The following is a 17,676-nucleotide window of genomic DNA, read 5'->3' as shown; positions in this document are numbered from 1 at the left end:
TCTTTTGAGGCTATCCACGGATCAAGCCATTTCTTGATGTCTTCATATGAAAGGAACTGCTGATGAGCTAGACCATGTGCCATCGATCGGAACAGGTGATAATCGGACGGCGCAATATCTGGAGAATATGGCGGGTGGGGTAGGATTTCCCATTTCAGTGTTTCCAGGTACGTTTTAACGGGTTTGGCAACGTGAGACAGAGCGTTGTCATGCTGTAGAATCACTTTTTCATGCCTTTCCGCATATTGCGGCCGCTTCTCGCGCAATGCTCGGCTCAATCGCATCAATTGAAGTCGATACTGATCCCCAGTGATGGTTTCGCTTGGTTTTAACAGTTCATAATAAATAACATCAACTTGGTCCCACCAAATACATAGCATAACCTTCGCAGCGTGAATATTCGGCCGAGGCGAAGTCATAAGGAACCCAAGTCCCCTGTTTCTGAATCATTCCCAAAACATGCAATCGCTTGGAAATGGATTGGCGGGTAACTCCTAATACTGAAGTAAGTTCTTCTTGCGTTTTACACGGATCCTCATTGAGCAATGCCTCCAATTCAGCGTCTTCGAAGGTTTTTGGCCTTCCTTCATGCGGACAGTCGTCAACATTAAAATCACCGTCTTTGAAGCGACGGAACCAATCTCGGCACGTTGTTTCACTTAAAGCAGGATCTTCATAGACTTTTTGTAGCTCTCGATGCGCTTCAGCCACCGTTTTTTTCGAATTAAAGAGGAAAATCAACACTTTCCGCAAATGACGATTACTCGGCACAAACTCAGACATTTTCACAAAACCAAAAGTATATGATACCAAAACAAAATCACTAATGTATCGAAGCAATTTGCTTATCATATGTCTAAGCTTGGTTTATGACGTTTAGGTTATGTTAGAATCGACTAGCACACACTGCTGGCGGCATCTATTGACATATAATACAGGGTGGCTGATGAATTTTGCTGCATTAAGAAACTCAAATAACTTTTTTTAGTGTATGGAATTCAGTTTTTTCAAGTTGAAGGTCATTAAATTTTATTAAATGTAGCTTAACTAGTTTTAAAAATAATTGAGTTTAAATGCCCCCATGCTCGTTGACACAAGTGCGGCATCTTAGTAAAAAGTTGTTCATTGCTGCTTTGAGAGTTGCGACAGGAATAGCCGCAATTGTTGCCCGAATGGATTATTTTAGTTCATCTAAATTTGTTGGCTTTGTTTTACAAACTTCTTGTTTACATAAACCCCACAAGAAAAAGTCAGGTGCAGTAAGGTCAGGCGACCTGGGGGGCCAACGAAATTCGGAGTTTCTTGAAATCAGTTTATTGGGAAATTTTCGTCGCAACTCTGTCATAACAGTCTGGGCTATGTGAGACGTTGCCCCATCTTGTTGAAACCACACAGAGTTGAAAGGAATTCTCTTTCGGCGTAGTTCTGGATAGAAAAATTCTTTCAGCACTTTCAATTAACGGTCTCCAGTAATCGTAACGGTGTGACCATTTTCTTCAAAAAAATAAGGCCCGACAATACAGCGTGAAGAAACCGCACACCACACTGTCACGCGAAGAGGATGCAATTCCGTCTCGTGAAGTATCTGTGGGTTAGAAGTACTCCATATTCGACAATTTTGTTTGTTCACATTGCCGTTTAAATCGAAATGGGCCTCATCAGACATGAAAAGGCAGTTTAACATGTTTTGGTCTTCTTCCACCATTTGCAGGATCTTCTGGCAAAATTCCAAGCGAATCGGCAAGTCTGCTGCATTCAGTTTGTTAACCATTTGAATTTTGTAGGGAAATAAGTCTAAATCTTTGTGCATTATTGTTTGCAAAGACTGTCGGCTGACACCAAATTGAGCAGATAAGCTTCTTGTTGAAACCCTTGGATTGCTTTGTATAGCTGCAGCTACAGCAGCGATCGTTTCCTCCGTCCGAACTGGTGGGTTTCAATGATAAGGCCTTCTTGTGACTGTTCCTTGCTCAGCAAAATTATTCACCAGTCTCATTATGGTCCATCTGCTCGGGGGATCGCCGCCAAACATCCGCCTGTACTCTCTCTGTACCAAAACTACGGACTCCAGTGCGTGATAGCGGCGGACTATCCAAATTCTTGTTTGCGTGTCCCAGTTATCCATTTTAATAAATTTTAAAGATCAATCTGCAAATTAAAACAAAAATGGAACAGATAACTTAAAAAGAAAAAAAGTTATTCAATTTTTTTTTGGTAGCGGCTTTCATCAGCCACCCTGTATATTGGAACTTAGTTGCGCACCTAATATTTTTGGGGCCAATGACCATCGCGGCCCATCTAATGGACACGAGGGCCTGTCTGTATAGGCCAGAGATTTCAAGTAGCCACACAAAAAAAAGTAAGAGCGGCGTTAAGGCAGATGATTTCGGTGGCCAGTAAACCATAGCTGAAGATAGTTCCCGAAGTCAAAGAAGAATTTGCTCTAAAGCCTATCAGCGAACTATTTGTGGTTGTTGGGGTTTAGCTCTTCAGTTAATAGAACTCATCCGGTCCATGAAAAACTTCAAGGTGCACACCACACATAAGAAGGGGTGCTCGACAAGACACGCAACAAAGGGTGTAAGTGCTAATTATTATTAATTGAACTTTGTCAGGTCTCGATAATAACTCGCCAATCTAACTTTTTCGCACAATGTAGCTTGTATGCTGTAAATTTGTCCGCACACGACAGTAATATTTCCGAAAGTCCTTGAATTTCATTGATATATAGATACTGCTTCATCAGCCACCGATCCGGTTATCTCAATCTTATGGACAAATTGCGAATTGTGGACTCTGCTGGATCGTCACAAACACCATAAACTGGATACGCACGAAATGTTTGGCGAACATACAGATGCTAATGTAATGTTGAATCTTGCAGTATTACATGGTTGAATGTCAAGATTAAAGTAGTGTCAAATTTGACAAATTTGCTTTACTAAGATGGCCGCTAAACGCTATTAACGCTTTGGGTGTACCAACGGGAAAATCCTCTATGTACATTCAGGATTTTTAAATCTTTTTCAATGTCAATAGCTCTCTGCAACAGCACATAAACTTCCGTTACTAGATGATAGTTTGTCTTAAGCGTCGGCATTGAGAACTCTTGAACGAAGTACTTCACTGCAATAAAGGCCAATCGGAAGCATAACACTTCAAACCGATTATAATCGGAAACAAAGAAAAACGCAAAGAAAAAGCAAACACTCTGAAGGAATCAGTTTTCAATCGTTTTCTCTCTCTTTCTAATATCTTGACCACTTCAGTGAAATCAGTTGGTGTAGTAGTTGAATTAATTTTTTTGTTCTGGAAGCAACGATGGTTAAAAATGGAGATTAAAGCAAAGAATATTGTTGTTGTTCCTCAAATTACGTTTAACCAAACTACAAAATATGAGATATAATAATGTGCTAATTGTCTCTGCTTCGCGCTGCTTCATGTCTTATGTTACGTAGCTTCGTTCCAATTTCTCGTTTGCCTTGGATTTTACCTTGCACAATCAGTTGCAACAACTCGTATTTGCGATCATGCATAATATGATCAAAATATGCGGTTTTGCGGCACTTTATCGTTAATAAAAGCTCTTTATCTTTTCTAGGTTTCGTAAAGATCTCTCTGTTACTAACTGATAACACCACATCTCAAAGGCCACTAATTTATTCATATTCGTAACTTTTAGTGTCACACACCGTACAACAAAACAAATCAAACGTAACATTTCAGGTACCAAAGGCGTAATTTCATGTTCAAGCTTTTATTGGAAAGAGCTTTCCTGTAATTGAAGAAAACTTCTCTCGCTGTTCCAATCCGACAGCAAATTCATCTGTCGTTTGTCCATGTTCCGCTAAGCCAATATCCTAGATACTTAAATCGCAATATTATTTTGATTGGATTGTCATATAAGCTATATAAAGGGTGATTTTTTATCTATTATCTTTCTAAATAGTTGCTGCTGATGGAAGTTTCGTGCTTTGTTTCACTGTCAAATATCTTCAGTTTGGTCTATAATTTAACCATGAATCGTCTAACAAACGAACAACTCTTGCAAATCATTGAATTTTTTTATAAAAATGCGTGTTCTGTTAAGAAAGTTTATCGCGCGCTTCTTCCCTTTTATGGTCAGTTTAATCGACCCACTGAAGCGGCTATTCGAGCTATTGTAACTAAATTTAGAACCAAATTTACATTATTAGACATCAAACCACCAACACGCTTACGTAGAGTGCGAACTGAAGAAAATATCGGAGCTGTGTCGGCCAGTGTCAATGATGACTATCAATTATCGATTCGTCGCCGTTCGCAGCAATAGGGCCTCTGTTACTCAACAACGTGGAAAATTTTGCGAAAGAATTTAGGTGTGAAGCCTTTCAAAATACAGCTGGTGCAAGAATTGTAGCCGAACGACCTACCGCAACGCAGAATTTTTGGCGAATGGGCTCTTGGAAAGTTGGCCGAAGATCCACTTTTTTATCGAAAAATTGTGTTCAGAGACGAAGCTCATTTTTGGATCAATGTGTACGTAAATAAGCAGAATTGTCGATTTTGGAGTGAAGATCAGCCAGAAGAATTGCAAGAGCTACCAATGTATTCAGAAAAGGTCACAGTTTGGTGCGGTTTATGGGCTGGAGATATCATTGGGCCGTACTTTTTCAAAGATGCTGCGAATCGTAACGTAACTGTGAATGGTAAGCGCTACCGTGAAATCATATCCAACAATTTTTTGCCCAAAATGCAAGAGCTTGACTTGCATGACATGTGGTTTCAGCAAGACGGTGCCACATGCCACACAGCACGCGTAACAATGGACTTGTTGAGAGGCGAGTTCGGTGAACATTTTATTTCACGTTCGGAACCTGTCAATTGGCCACCCAGATCCTTCGATATAACGCCTTTAGATTATTTTTTGTGGGGCTATGTTAAAGCTCATGTCTACTCAGACAAGCCTGGTTCAATTAACGCATTGGAAGACAACATTAAAGCATTTATATGTGAGATACCGGCCGAAACATTGGAAAGAGTATGCCAAAATTGGACTAAGCGGATGGACCATTTGAAGCGCAGTCGCGGTCAACATTTGCATGAAATATTCTTCAAACATTAAATTATATGGTCTGTACTATCGATTTAAATAAAAATTTCATGAATTTTACGTGTGTTCTTTTGAAAAACTTTCATACAGCTCTTAAAAAATCACCCTTTATAACGATTTTTTATTATTGTTATTCCATACTCCTTTAGGAGCTTAAGTTCATTAAACGATTTTCCAGTTTCATTGTGGATAGTCCTTTGCCAAGTCATCAATGGTCTGCCTCTTCTTTTCGTTCCTTGCGGGTCCCAAGTCAAAGCGGAATGCTGTATTTCCTCATAAGGCTTTCGCAGGGTAATTTTCTTTTCTTTTCTAACGATTATAACGATTTTATTAGTTTCAAACAGTTACAATTTTTAGTTTTGTCTGGCAAAAGACTAAAGACTAAGCCTAAATCAAGCTTATTTTATTGATAGCAAATGCATCAGCAAATGAAGTTGATATTGTTGTTGTTTTACCGGAGGTAACTTCCAACACGCGCACCTTCGCAGACATAGCATCAGCATTTGTATGGGACCGAAATGTTACCCATAGGCGCATAAGCAGGTGTCATATTCGCTATGCGTTATTTGCGGACAAGAGCGTCAGCGTTTTATATTGGAACATAATGATTCCCATGAAGACGCTAGAATGTGTTAACTTATTAATATATAATATAATGGCTTGAATTGGTGATTTGTTGAATTTGGTTTTTTTGGGTGTTATTTATTTCTAAGTTGGCTGTTGCAAAAGCTTCTTCACATATAAAGTATATTCCTAGTACAAATTGAAGAGGATTGGTGATAAAACACATCCTTGACGAACTCCCCTTTTGAATGCAATATCACTTCTCACTTCATTTTGCAGTCTCCCGTTCGCAGTTTGGCCACAATACGAGTTGAAAATGCACCTTATTTATTTTTTATCAATATCCTTTGTCTTAAAATGTCAACTAGTTTTGTGGGCCGTACCTAATCAAAAACCATTTCATAGTCAGTGAAGCATATAAGATAACTTTCCGAACTTCTTTACAGTTTTGTACTACAACTTGAAGGCTGAACATCGCTTCGCCCGTAGCTTATTTGAATCCAAATTGTGTGCGACCCATTGATTGTTCACATTTTGTAAATAACTTTTTTGCCCTGCTCTGGGGAAGTCGTTAACATTTTTAACTTCGGTATACCATTGCACCAATTTATTTATGAACGTCTTCGACTTATTCAAATAGTTTGCTAAAGATGCACGTGATATTTTTATATCAGGTCAGTCCATAAGTTCGTGCGTTTTTTAAAGGTGCTTTTAAAATTAAAAAAAAGATGTTTAAAGTATTTATTAATCAATAATATATTTTCCTTCATTATCGTCTGATTTGGTTCCAGAAGTTCATAATAAACAATACCGACCATATCCCACCAAATAGACAAGAAAATTTTCTTGGGGTGAAGGCCATCTCTAGGGGTCGGTTCTGGTGTTTCATCTTTATCTAACCATTGGCGTTTGCGAGCAGGATTATTGTAAAGGACCTATTTTTCATCACCAGCAACGATACGGTTCAAAAAACTTTCATTTTCAAGCCGTTGCAGCAGCTGAGAACACACATTCACTCTCTGCTGAAGGTTGGCGACGGAAAGTCTATGCGGAACCCATTTTCCCAGCTTTTAAAACTTTCCCAACTGAACCAGGTGCCTGTGAACTGTTCCATGCGATGAATTTAACCTTTGAGCTATCATATCGACTGTAAAGTTTGGCTCAGCTTCCACGAGCTCGAGCAAGGCGTCGGAGTTAAAGACTTCAGGACGACCAGCACGCGGGGCATCCTCCACGTCGCAGTTACCACTTCGGAATTTTGAAAACCACTTTTGCGCAGTCCTTACACTCACGGTATCCTCTCCGTGAAGAGTGTTTATTTCTGCAGCATCAGTTGTTGCATTTTTACCACTTTTGCAAAAAAAAATACAAAATATGCCTCTTATACGCGTTCGAAGATTCCATTTTATTTTTTAACAACACGTAAAATCACTTCTTGAATGCACAATATATCAAAGAAAATATGAATAGTTCCGTTATATTCGGCGAATAATTTGTTGTATGCAAAAATCGTACAAAAGTGAAATTATGGGTAAAATACGCACGAACTTATGGACTGACCTGATACCTTTAGGGTGTGTATCATACATAGGAACACTGCTCGCAAAAATTTTACTATGCGGAGCTCATTTTGTAAAAACAACGTACGTCTTCTAAATTTCTCTCAAAAGTAACAAATTGGTCAACGCGTTTTGCGGAAAGAATACGCCTATTTAGCAGCGCTTAAATTATTTTTATAACGGAACTTTAAGTTTGCATTTTACCGGTTACTCATTTATTAGACAGACAGTTTCGGTGTTACGAGTTCTGAGTTTTGAGCCTGTATTTATTACTTCATGCTAGCTTTTTTTGTTTTTGTACTTTAAATAAATGAATTTAGAAATCTAATTAGGTTTTGAAAAATATTGTTGATTACATTTGTATGTAAGTGGTGCACTACTCGGGATAGGTGTTTGCCTAGAAAGATGAACGGCATCTGTGGAAGTGAATTTTACTGAATAGAAGCTACAAAGGTGTAGAAGTTTGTTGTTACTATGTATATGTATATGAGTGCATAGAAAAAGTATGCTGTTGAGCTTGAGTTGCAAATAAAGTTATCGAATGAAAAGCAATCAAATTTGTTTCTAGCAAAACAGTTTAAGAAGACAACGCAAGATAAATGAATGCATCACCATAAATATAAGTCTACTGCTACTATATTTTTTTGCTATTCAAATATGTATAAACATGTATGCGTTTTTAAAATATTGCAGGGTATTAAAAAGAAAATAAATTAAACTACTTACCGTTTCCAACTGCTTCATATAATTTGAAACTATATTACCGGCTTGTATAAGCGGACGTCCATTGTTGAAGACGGCACATATTACCAAACCCAATGAAAACATATCACTAAGTAGGCTGCCCTTCGAAGTTAATTGAGTTTCGGGAGCTGGGTAAGGAAAAAGGAAATAGAAATACAATTTAATTAAGGTTAACATTGTAGATTATAAGAATTTTAGTATAAATTATCTCATAATTGCTGGCAATTGAAACATTTGTATTTACCTTTAAACATTTTAATAGAAGCTAGTGACACCAAAAAGTGACACCCAAACAAATGCAATTTTAGGCAGCTCCATTCCAGCGTTGCCAAGATATGTTCATTTACGAGGGCGGTTGAATAAGTACACGTGTTTGATTACAGAGGGCGTTTCTGAGAGAAGTTGCTGTTAGCACCCACGCCAAAATAATTTTCACACTAATTCATAGGTTAGTAAGGATTTGGCAATTATTCGAGTAAGCATTGCTTCGTGATTTCTGCAGTATCGTTTGGTAATTCGCTTTATGTTTTTGGATGGGGATAAATACGGCTGCCATGTAAAAGAGCGCAAATTCGGTGTCGGATTTGTTGTGGGAGAGAGACTTCGTCGCAAAGTGCTGTCGTTCGCTCCGGTGGACGACCGTCTCGCAATAATCTGCATCAAAGCCCGTTTTTTTATCATATCGCCAATTTGCGCCCACGCCCCAATGGAAGAGAAGGACGATGCGACCAAAGATTCCTTCTATGAGCGCTTGGAACGTTCCTACGAGCGCTGCCCCAGCCTCGACATAAAAATCGTGCTTGTCGACTTCAACGCCAGGGTGGGCAAGGAGGGAATTTTTGATCCCACAGTCAGAAAATTCAGCCTGCACAACGAAACATCTGGTAACGGACAGAGGCTGATCGACTTCGCCGGGCCCGAAACATGGTAGTCTGCAGCACCAGATTCCAGCATAAGAAGATTCACCAAGCAACCTGGCTGTCTCCTGATCGTAAAACACGAAACCAGATCGATCATGTTGTGATATATGGAAGACACGCTTCTAGTGCATTAGATGTACGTACGATCCGAGGACCCAACATCGACTCGGATCATTACCTTGTTGCAGCCAAACTGCGCACACGCCTCTGTGCAGCAAAAACGTACATCTACCTACGCAAAGAATGTTCGACATCGAAAAGCTGCAATCACAACAGACAGCCAGAAGATTCGCCACTCGACTCTCACTCCTGCTCTCAGAGAGTACTCCCCAACAAACCGGCATGCACGAGCAATGGAGCAACATTTCTCGTTCCCTACGTACCGCCGCCAAAGAGGAAATCGGATTCCGGCGGGCCCGAAAAACAGTTGGTACGACGAGGAATGTCATCCTGCCGCCTATAGAGCCACGCTGCGATCGGGCGTAACGCGAGCCATGTGGGATCGCTACAGAGAGCTAAAAAAGAAAGAGAGACGTATTATCTGACAGAAGAAACGAGAGGCCGAAATACGTGGTTGCGAGGAGCTTGAGATGCTGGCCAATACGAACAACGCCGGAAAATTCTACCAGAAAGTTCGGCGGCTTACAGAAGGTTTCAAGACCGGGGCGTTTTCCTGTAAGAACAAAGACGGCGATCTGGTGACTGACATCCAGAACATACTTAAATTATGGAGGGAACACTTCTCGAACCTGCTAAATAGTGATAGCTGCGCATGTGACAGAGAATGTGAAGATACCGATACCTCAATCGTCGACGACGGAATTGACGTTCCGCTACCCGACCATGACGAGGTGAGGATCGCGATAACGCGACTAAAGAACAACAAAGCCGCGGGCGCCGACGGACTGCCGGCTGAGGTATTCAAACATGGCGGCGTGGAGCTGGTAAGGTGCATGCATCAGCTCCTATGCAAAATATGGTCGGATGAAAGCATGCCTGCCGATTGGAATTTAAGTGTGCTCTGCCCAATCCATAAGAAGGGCGATCCTGCAATTTGTGCCAATTACCACGGGATTAGTCTTCTAAATATCGCCTATAAGGTTCCAGCGAGCGTATTGTGTGAAAGGCTGAAGCCCACCGTCAACCAACTGATTGGACCTTATCAGTACGGCTTTAGACATGGAAAGTCTACCATCGACCAAATATTTACAATACGCCAAATCTTGGAAAAGACCCATGAAAGGAGAACCGACACATACCATATTTTCGTCGATTTCAAAGCGGCATTCGACAGTACGAAAAGGAGTTATCTGTATGCCGCGATGTCTGAATTTGGTATCCCCACAAAACTAATACGGCTTTGCAAGGAGACGTTGTTCAACACCAGCAGCGCTGTCAGAATTGGGAAGGACCTCTCTGAGCCGTTTGGTACCAAACGAGGTTTCAGTCAGGGTGACTCGCTGTCGTGTGACTTCTTTAACCTGATGTTGGAGAGCATCGTACGAGCCGCAGAACTTAATCGCTCAGGCACAATATTTTATAAGAGCGTACAATTATTGGCGTATGCCGATGATATTGACATCACCGGCCTTAACAACCGCGCTGTTAGTTCTGCCTTCTCCAAACTGAATAAAGAGGTAAAGCGAATGGGTCTGGTGGTGAACGAGGACAAAACGAAGTACCTCCTGTCTTCAAACAAACAGTCGGCGCACTTGCGTATCGCCACCCGCGTCACTATTGACAGTTATAATTTCGAGGTTGTAAAAGAATTCGTGTATTTAGGAACTAGCATTAACACCGATAACAATGTCAGCCTTGAAATCCAACGTAGAATCTCTCTTGCCGACAGGTACTACTTTGGACTAAGTAGGCAACTAAGCAGTAAAGTCCTCTCTCGACGAACAAAACTAACACTCTACAAGGCTCTCATCATACCCGTCCTAACGTATGGCGCAGAAGCTTGGACGATGACAACATCCGATGAAGCGACGCTTGGAGTGTTTGAGAGAAAGATTCTGCGTAAGATTTTTGGACCTTTGCACGTTGGCAACGGCGAATATCGCAGACGATGGAACGATGAGTTGTATGAGCTTTACGACGACATAGACATAGCGCAGCGAATAAAGATCCAGCGGCTACGTTGACTGGGGCATGTCGTCCCAATCGATACAAACGCTCTGATTTTGAAAGTATTGGATGCGGTACCAGCTGGTGGTAGCAGAGGAAGAGGAAGACCTCCTCTGCGTTTGTAAGATCAGGTGGAGAAGGATGCGGATGCGGCTGTTAACTTCGAAGCATTGCTTGGAGCAATTTAAGCGAATTCCGAAGGAATTTTTGCGTCGAGTTGTCACCGTTGATGAAATCTGAATTCCTCATTACACACGAGAAACTAAGCAACAAAATAATGGATTTCTCCCGGTGAATCTGTTCCAAAGAAGGCGAAGATAGCCCCATCGGCCGGAAAGGACGTTTTTTGGGATGCGAACGGCGTCATGCTCATGGATTTTTCAGAAAAAGGAAGAACGATCACTGGAAAATACTACTGTGAGTTATTGGGCTTTTACAAAAAATTGAAGGAGACACGGCTGCATTCGGCGAAAAACAAGGTGCACCAGCACATTCATCCGGAGTTTTCGTCGCCGAACTACATGAATTGGGTTATGAATTGCTGCCACACCCCCGTATTCCCCCGATCTGGCTCCCTGCGACTTTTTCTTCTTCCCTAACATGAAGAAAAGAGTAGCGGAAAAAAAATTTAGTTCAAACGAGGAAGTCATCGCCGAGACAGAGGCGTATTTTGGAGAGTTCAACAAATCGTATTTTTTGGAGGGGTTTAAAAATGGCATTAGCGTTGGAAGAAGTATATCTTTCTAAAAGGGGACTATGTTGTCAAATAAAAATTAAAAAAAATTTTGGAAAAAATTGTGTCTTCATTTCCAACACGGGTACTTATTGAACCCCCCTCGTATACCAATTCCTTCATATATTCACGACTTGCTAATACTTGGCGAAAAGAAGAGGCCTTCTGTGTCAGATTCTCGATGAGAAAACGAGAATCATGCGCATGAAATAACAAAAAAGTCACTAAAATCAAATAAAGAAAAAATAAAACAACGATGGCGTACGAAATTGATTGTGAGTAAATTAAACAAATTATAGCATATAATAAATGAAATTCTATAATAAACAAAGGTTATTTGTAACAGGCAAAGATACTCCCACAATTTCGCTTTGGATGGCCAAATCTTGTATTCTATCATCGTTGCTTCCACAACGAACTTTGCGCTGTCTTTTGTTTTAATGCTGCAAGGAACAATTAATGCTGTCTCCCTAAGGGGACCCGGTGGTCTAGAAATTTCAAAAAATCGATTTTTTGTATCTTAAGAATATACTGTAAAATATTCATGTATAAATTCCCAAAATTATAGCTTATACAGCCCACTATGTAGGTAGAGAGCGGTCCGCGCGCTGTACCTCAAACTTTAAACTAATTTATTTCGAAAAGACTTTTTTTGGCTTGGTGTTGTGAAAAAACCGAATCGTCTGAAATTTTAAATGTTGTTCACAACATCAATGGCTATCGCCCGTACTAGAATCATATTATTATTTCAATTATTTCGTAATTTTTTGATTAAACAACTGAAAAAACCCGATTTTTAGAGTGTCATATTCAAAACCGGTCATTTTGTTTTTTTTTTTATTCAAGTACGGGACATTGCTACAGTCATATAGCCAATATGGACAACACCGTACAGGTCCAATTTTTCGGGAGGATCAACTTCAGCCCCATTTTTTAAATTATTAATATTAAAACAAAATTGTTTTTTTTTTAATTTTCGTATGCAAAAGAAGTTAAATAAAAAGCCTAAAAAGTTTAAATATCGTTTTTCATTACTCTAAATTTTCGAGCTCTAGACTACCGGAACCCCTAAACACTTAGCAACTAATCCTTATTTCACTTCTGAAGAAAGCCGTAATGCAATCAAAACGCGATTGAATTGACGAGGAAAGCTCAATATTTTTATTACTCGTTCTAAAATTAGGTTTTTCGCCATTTTTCTCACACCAAAAATCAAAACACTTTCCGCTGTCAAAAACTAATTGTCTAAGCAAAATTGTATGTGGGTAAACACCAAACTTAATGACTAAATTTAAAGCTTACTTGTCTCTGCTAGTTGGAATTTTTTAACATAGCCTCAGTCTGCCGCATTTTTCAGCGCCTAAAGATGTCTCAAAACAAATTAGATAAGAAATGGGTAGGCATTTTTTTACTGGAAAAACTGCGCTCTTCTGTTCTTTTCTCAAAGGGAAACAAAGGAACAATTTCGGTGTTTTTAGAAAACAATCGTCTCCGTAGTGATACAATTCTTCAAAGTTATGTAATCTGCACTGTGCAAATGGAAATTCTAGGCAACTATTTTACGTGAAATAATCCGTTTACTTTCTTAGGTTGCATCAGTAGGACCAGAAGTGGTATATATATTGAGTATATCTAGTGCCATATCGAATCCCAACCAAACAAATACCTACTTTTGTCTTAGTGATAGTTATAATGATAATACATAATAATACTTACCCATAAAATCCAAGTTGGGTTGAGCCATTTTCGATACCCTGTTACTCCAAGGTGGACAAGGAACTAACTCATTTACATCAGTCGCATTCATTCTTTCTGTTAAAAATATATAGAAATGAAAGCAAGTAAGAAAGTGCAAAATTTGGTTCAGACCGAAATTTTTGACGGTTAATTATTGAAATCAAACTCATAGGCAATGATGGGTATACCTTAAAATATAAAACGGACTGACGGGCTATATAAAATGTGGCCCTGGTCGAATCGAAATAAGTTTGGAGGCAAAATGTGCACCAAGTTTTAGCGAATTTTATTAAGTCGTCGTGGTACCGCGCTTTTTTCAAAATCTTACTTGCGTCATTGGGTTTAACTCCCTTTTTTGGGTTTATTATTTATATTATAACAGATTTAAATAATTCTGCTTCAATTATTACAGAGATTTTACATTCTTTCCTTTTTGAAAATTAACTTTATATGGGTGGACGTGGTTATTAACTGATTTAAAAGAGTTTTATATATGTATGTACCAAGCTTCTTTAAGCCTCCGTTGTACACCCGGTTATGGCTAGACCTTTTTTGACTTTGTACGTGAATTTAACATATTTCTTTTATAGCTTACGACTTGTGCTTCTAGGTAGCTACCTAATTTTCTATCGATGTATGAATACTACTATTTTAACAGTATCCTCGAACAGGACGAAAAAAAGGATGTAAAAAGTTGCAGCTTTGGTTGTACACCTCGGGTCTGGCTGGACTCCTATACAAAATGTATGGAAACATATGTGATATGATACATTTTGACTATTTTACTTGCTTTTTTTTCATGGTAAATCTATATTTAGACTATCTTTTACGACCATTTACCTCATATGTATATACCTATGTATGTGTTCACACGCACACATGCAGAGAACGTTAATGTATAGAGAAGTCTCAATGACTGGAAAGTAAGCAATTTTCAGGGGCACTCGTTTTGCGCGCGAGGTTCACCACAGCCACATTTTTCACCAAAGTTAACAGAAATATGCTCAACTGCTGAAATTTAACAGCCTTTGAGAATTAAGAGCATTTTTTTTGGAAACTTTCCCTTTTGTACCAAAGTTAGGTTACAGGTGCTTTTTGTCTCTTTATTTGCATGAAAATTCATTTTTGAATTTGAATTGATTTTGCGTAATTTGCGCCAAAATTTCCATGTCAAACCAAAAGAGTCTAATGAACTTTAGTTTGAGAAAAACTTTTGATTGACGTCGCGCAATTTTCATTCGTTGTCGATTTTCCGAATTTTTTTAAACTTTTTTTAATGCAAAATGAGCAGAACGTGTCGTGTGCGCAGGTGCAATTTAAAAAACAATGAAGTGAAGTTGTTTTCTTTTCCACAGGACCCCATAGTAGCGGAAAAATGGAGGCAGAATCTGCATATTGCCAGGACGGAACATCTTCCACCCCACAACTCATTTGTGTGTGTAAAACATTTTGAAGCATGTGTTGTGGGGGGACAATGTTTGAAAAAGGGTGCCATCCCCACCCTTCGTTTAGGTAAGTTTTTGCGCAATACATAAGTAGGTATGTGTGTTTTTATATTTCGCTAAAGCGAACCTACAAGAATATCAAACACACATACCTACATATGTATTGCATACATTTGATATAATATTAGGGTGGATAGGTTTTTATTGAGGGTGAGGTTTGCTAACTGGTAACATTAGTGTTTTGAGGCAGGAAAGTGGAGGAAGTTAAGAAATTTAAATTATTTTTGAATGTGTGTGTGCATATATTTCATAGAAAATAATTTTTTATTAATAACCATAATATTACAATACCCGGCATCCGTTACTATGCCTTGTTGAATAAAATCAAAAATATCAAGCAAAATTATTTTTATTAATTTTCTATCTCAAACCGTTTTTGAACTTTGCATTTGGGTCATAGTTGAACAGCTTATGCGGATTATGAAGTCTAGAGGGTTCTATAAATAGTGGGAAATAGGAAAAACTAAGATTTTTTAGATTAAATTTAAGCAAATATTCGATTATTAGTGACGAATGAGAGTGGTGGCGCGGCCTGGAGGCTGTGGGAAGGGAGTTCCATCATAAAAACATGCCTATAACCTTCATTGGGTGAAAATATGAATATAGAAAAATGTTTACGTCATTTGGTGTTGTCGTTTCGTAGTGATGCGTTATATGTTATTATATGTTTATGAATTATTATACGTTTATAAATTATTAAATGTTTATAAATTATTATATTATAAAATAAATTTTTTTAATAGGGCACGACGATGACCCTACATACAGCTGTACAATTCCAAAGAAGCAACGGAGCTGTTGCGTGATAGGAAGCGTGGTAGAAAAGGGTCATACGTTGTACGAATTTCCTCGACGCGGAGAGGCTCGAAATAGTTGGGCCCTGGCTTGCAACGTGCAACCAGCAGATTCTGACAGGCTATATGTTTGTAAGCGCCACTTTAGTCCAGAGCAAGTAAGTCGTTTTAGAGTTTTAGATGGGGCTGTTCCATCTTTAAGATTAGAGCCAGTTACTAGAAGTCGCTTACCTAGTACTGGCTCTGATTGGGTTTGCCCGCCCGTTACTAAAGTGTACGTAAATCGTACAGTAGGTGTAGGTGTAGCAAATGATCTCACATTAGAAGAATTCGCAAAATATTCCATGCTAGAGGAAACACGGCAGGTACCCAAAAACAAAAACATCTGTGAGGACTTAGAAATCACAAGCAGTAGCGAACGATTTGCTCAGGCTGCTCGTTTTTATCGGAGCAATGAAATACAATTAAAAAAAAAATAGTTTAAAAAAACTAAAAAACACGCTTTTATTGCCAATCGAACTAAAAAGTATAAAATAAATTTTAATGACAAAGAGACCTATAATGAAGTAATAGCAAATCGAACGATCAGTCATAGTCAACTACCTCAGAACAGAATTATAACAAAAATTAAGATACAAATAGAATAATTCAAATTAGAGTTGAAAGCGTGGGATGCTTGATATAGTAAATATTACAATCATTCTATTGGCAACTACCTATGTACAGAAGGTTATGAAAGTGAAGCAAAATGCATCCCACGCTTTTAACTCTAATTTGAATTATTCTATTTCTATCTTGCCCCTTACGCAAAGATTTTTTGCATGTTCGATTATTGTCACTTGATAAAGTCCGTCCGAAATACCTTGATGAAATATGACATCTTAACATCAGATGGAGTGGCAAGCTTCAAGGTGATCAAAAAATTGTTTGATATAGATCAAATGAATCCCCATTTTAAAATTTGTCCGAAACTAACGGAGGCCCATATACTACTGTGGGCAAAAAGTAAGGTGAATTTATTTGTCAAACTTTGCGGGATTAAAATTTCGCTCTAGTTATTTCTTCATGAGTTGGCAGCACTGTTAATAACATCTGGGCCAACTTTCATGTGAATGCCATTATCAGTAATATATTTACGCTTGTGTTTACCAAATGACCAAGAGTATATTTTTCGATTTTTACAATGTCTGATTTGATTGAGCAGAGAAGTACCATCAAATTTTGTTTGCGGAATGAAATTTCGTCTGCGGAAACGTTTAGCATGTTGCAGAAGGCATTTGGTGATTCGACCATGTCGCAGAAAAATGTTTTTAAGTGGTACAAAGACTTCAAAGAGGGTCGAGAACGTGTTGATGACTTGGAGCCCTCCGGACGACCATCGACGTCAACAGATGACCAACACGTCAATAAAGTGAAGGAGTTTGTGCTCAAAAATCGTCGGTTGACTGTTAAAGACCTTACTGATATGATCGGAATATCAGAAGGATCTGTGAAAACCATTTTAAAAGACCATTTGGGCCTACGAAAAGTCAAATCTCGTTTGGTACCGAAAACTCTCAATTTCTTGGAAAAAAGTCGTCGCGTTGATGTGTGTGTAACAATGCTTTCAGACTATCAGGACAAGCTCAAATGCATCATTACGGGAGATGAGACTTGGATTTATGGTTACGACCCTGAATCAACCGACCAATCAAGCGAATATCGTGCTAAAGGCGAGGCCAGACCGAAAAGAGCACGTCAAAGTCGTTCAAAAATAAAGGTCATGACGACAGTTTTTTTCGATTTTCGTGGTGTGGTACACTAGGAATTCCTTCCACCTGGCTAAACTGTTAATAAGGAATATTATTTGAGCATTATGCGTCGTTTACGTGAAGCAATTCGTCTAAAAATACCAGAATTAT

At 38.9% G+C, this 17,676-nt stretch overlaps 1 protein-coding gene across 1 annotated transcript in view; it reads right to left on the bottom strand.

Annotated features, from left to right (window-relative positions):
* Nucleotides 1–16,121, bottom strand: part of LOC129242008 (SCY1-like protein 2) — a 151,307-nt gene extending 135,186 nt beyond the window's left edge. The window contains exons 1-3 of the mRNA XM_054878572.1: nucleotides 16,007–16,121; nucleotides 13,456–13,551; nucleotides 7,942–8,087 (exon numbers count right to left, since the gene is read on the bottom strand). Coding sequence (XP_054734547.1) covers nucleotides 7,942–8,087; nucleotides 13,456–13,551; nucleotides 16,007–16,121 — 357 coding nt within the window. The remainder of the gene's footprint in view (nucleotides 1–7,941; nucleotides 8,088–13,455; nucleotides 13,552–16,006) is intronic.
* Between the last annotated feature and the right edge of the window lie 1,555 nt (nucleotides 16,122–17,676).

This window comes from Anastrepha obliqua, chromosome 3, assembly GCF_027943255.1.
Source record: "Anastrepha obliqua isolate idAnaObli1 chromosome 3, idAnaObli1_1.0, whole genome shotgun sequence".
In the NCBI taxonomy this organism is placed as follows: domain Eukaryota; kingdom Metazoa; phylum Arthropoda; class Insecta; order Diptera; family Tephritidae; genus Anastrepha; species Anastrepha obliqua.
This window is presented reverse-complemented; position numbering and strand designations above follow the sequence as displayed.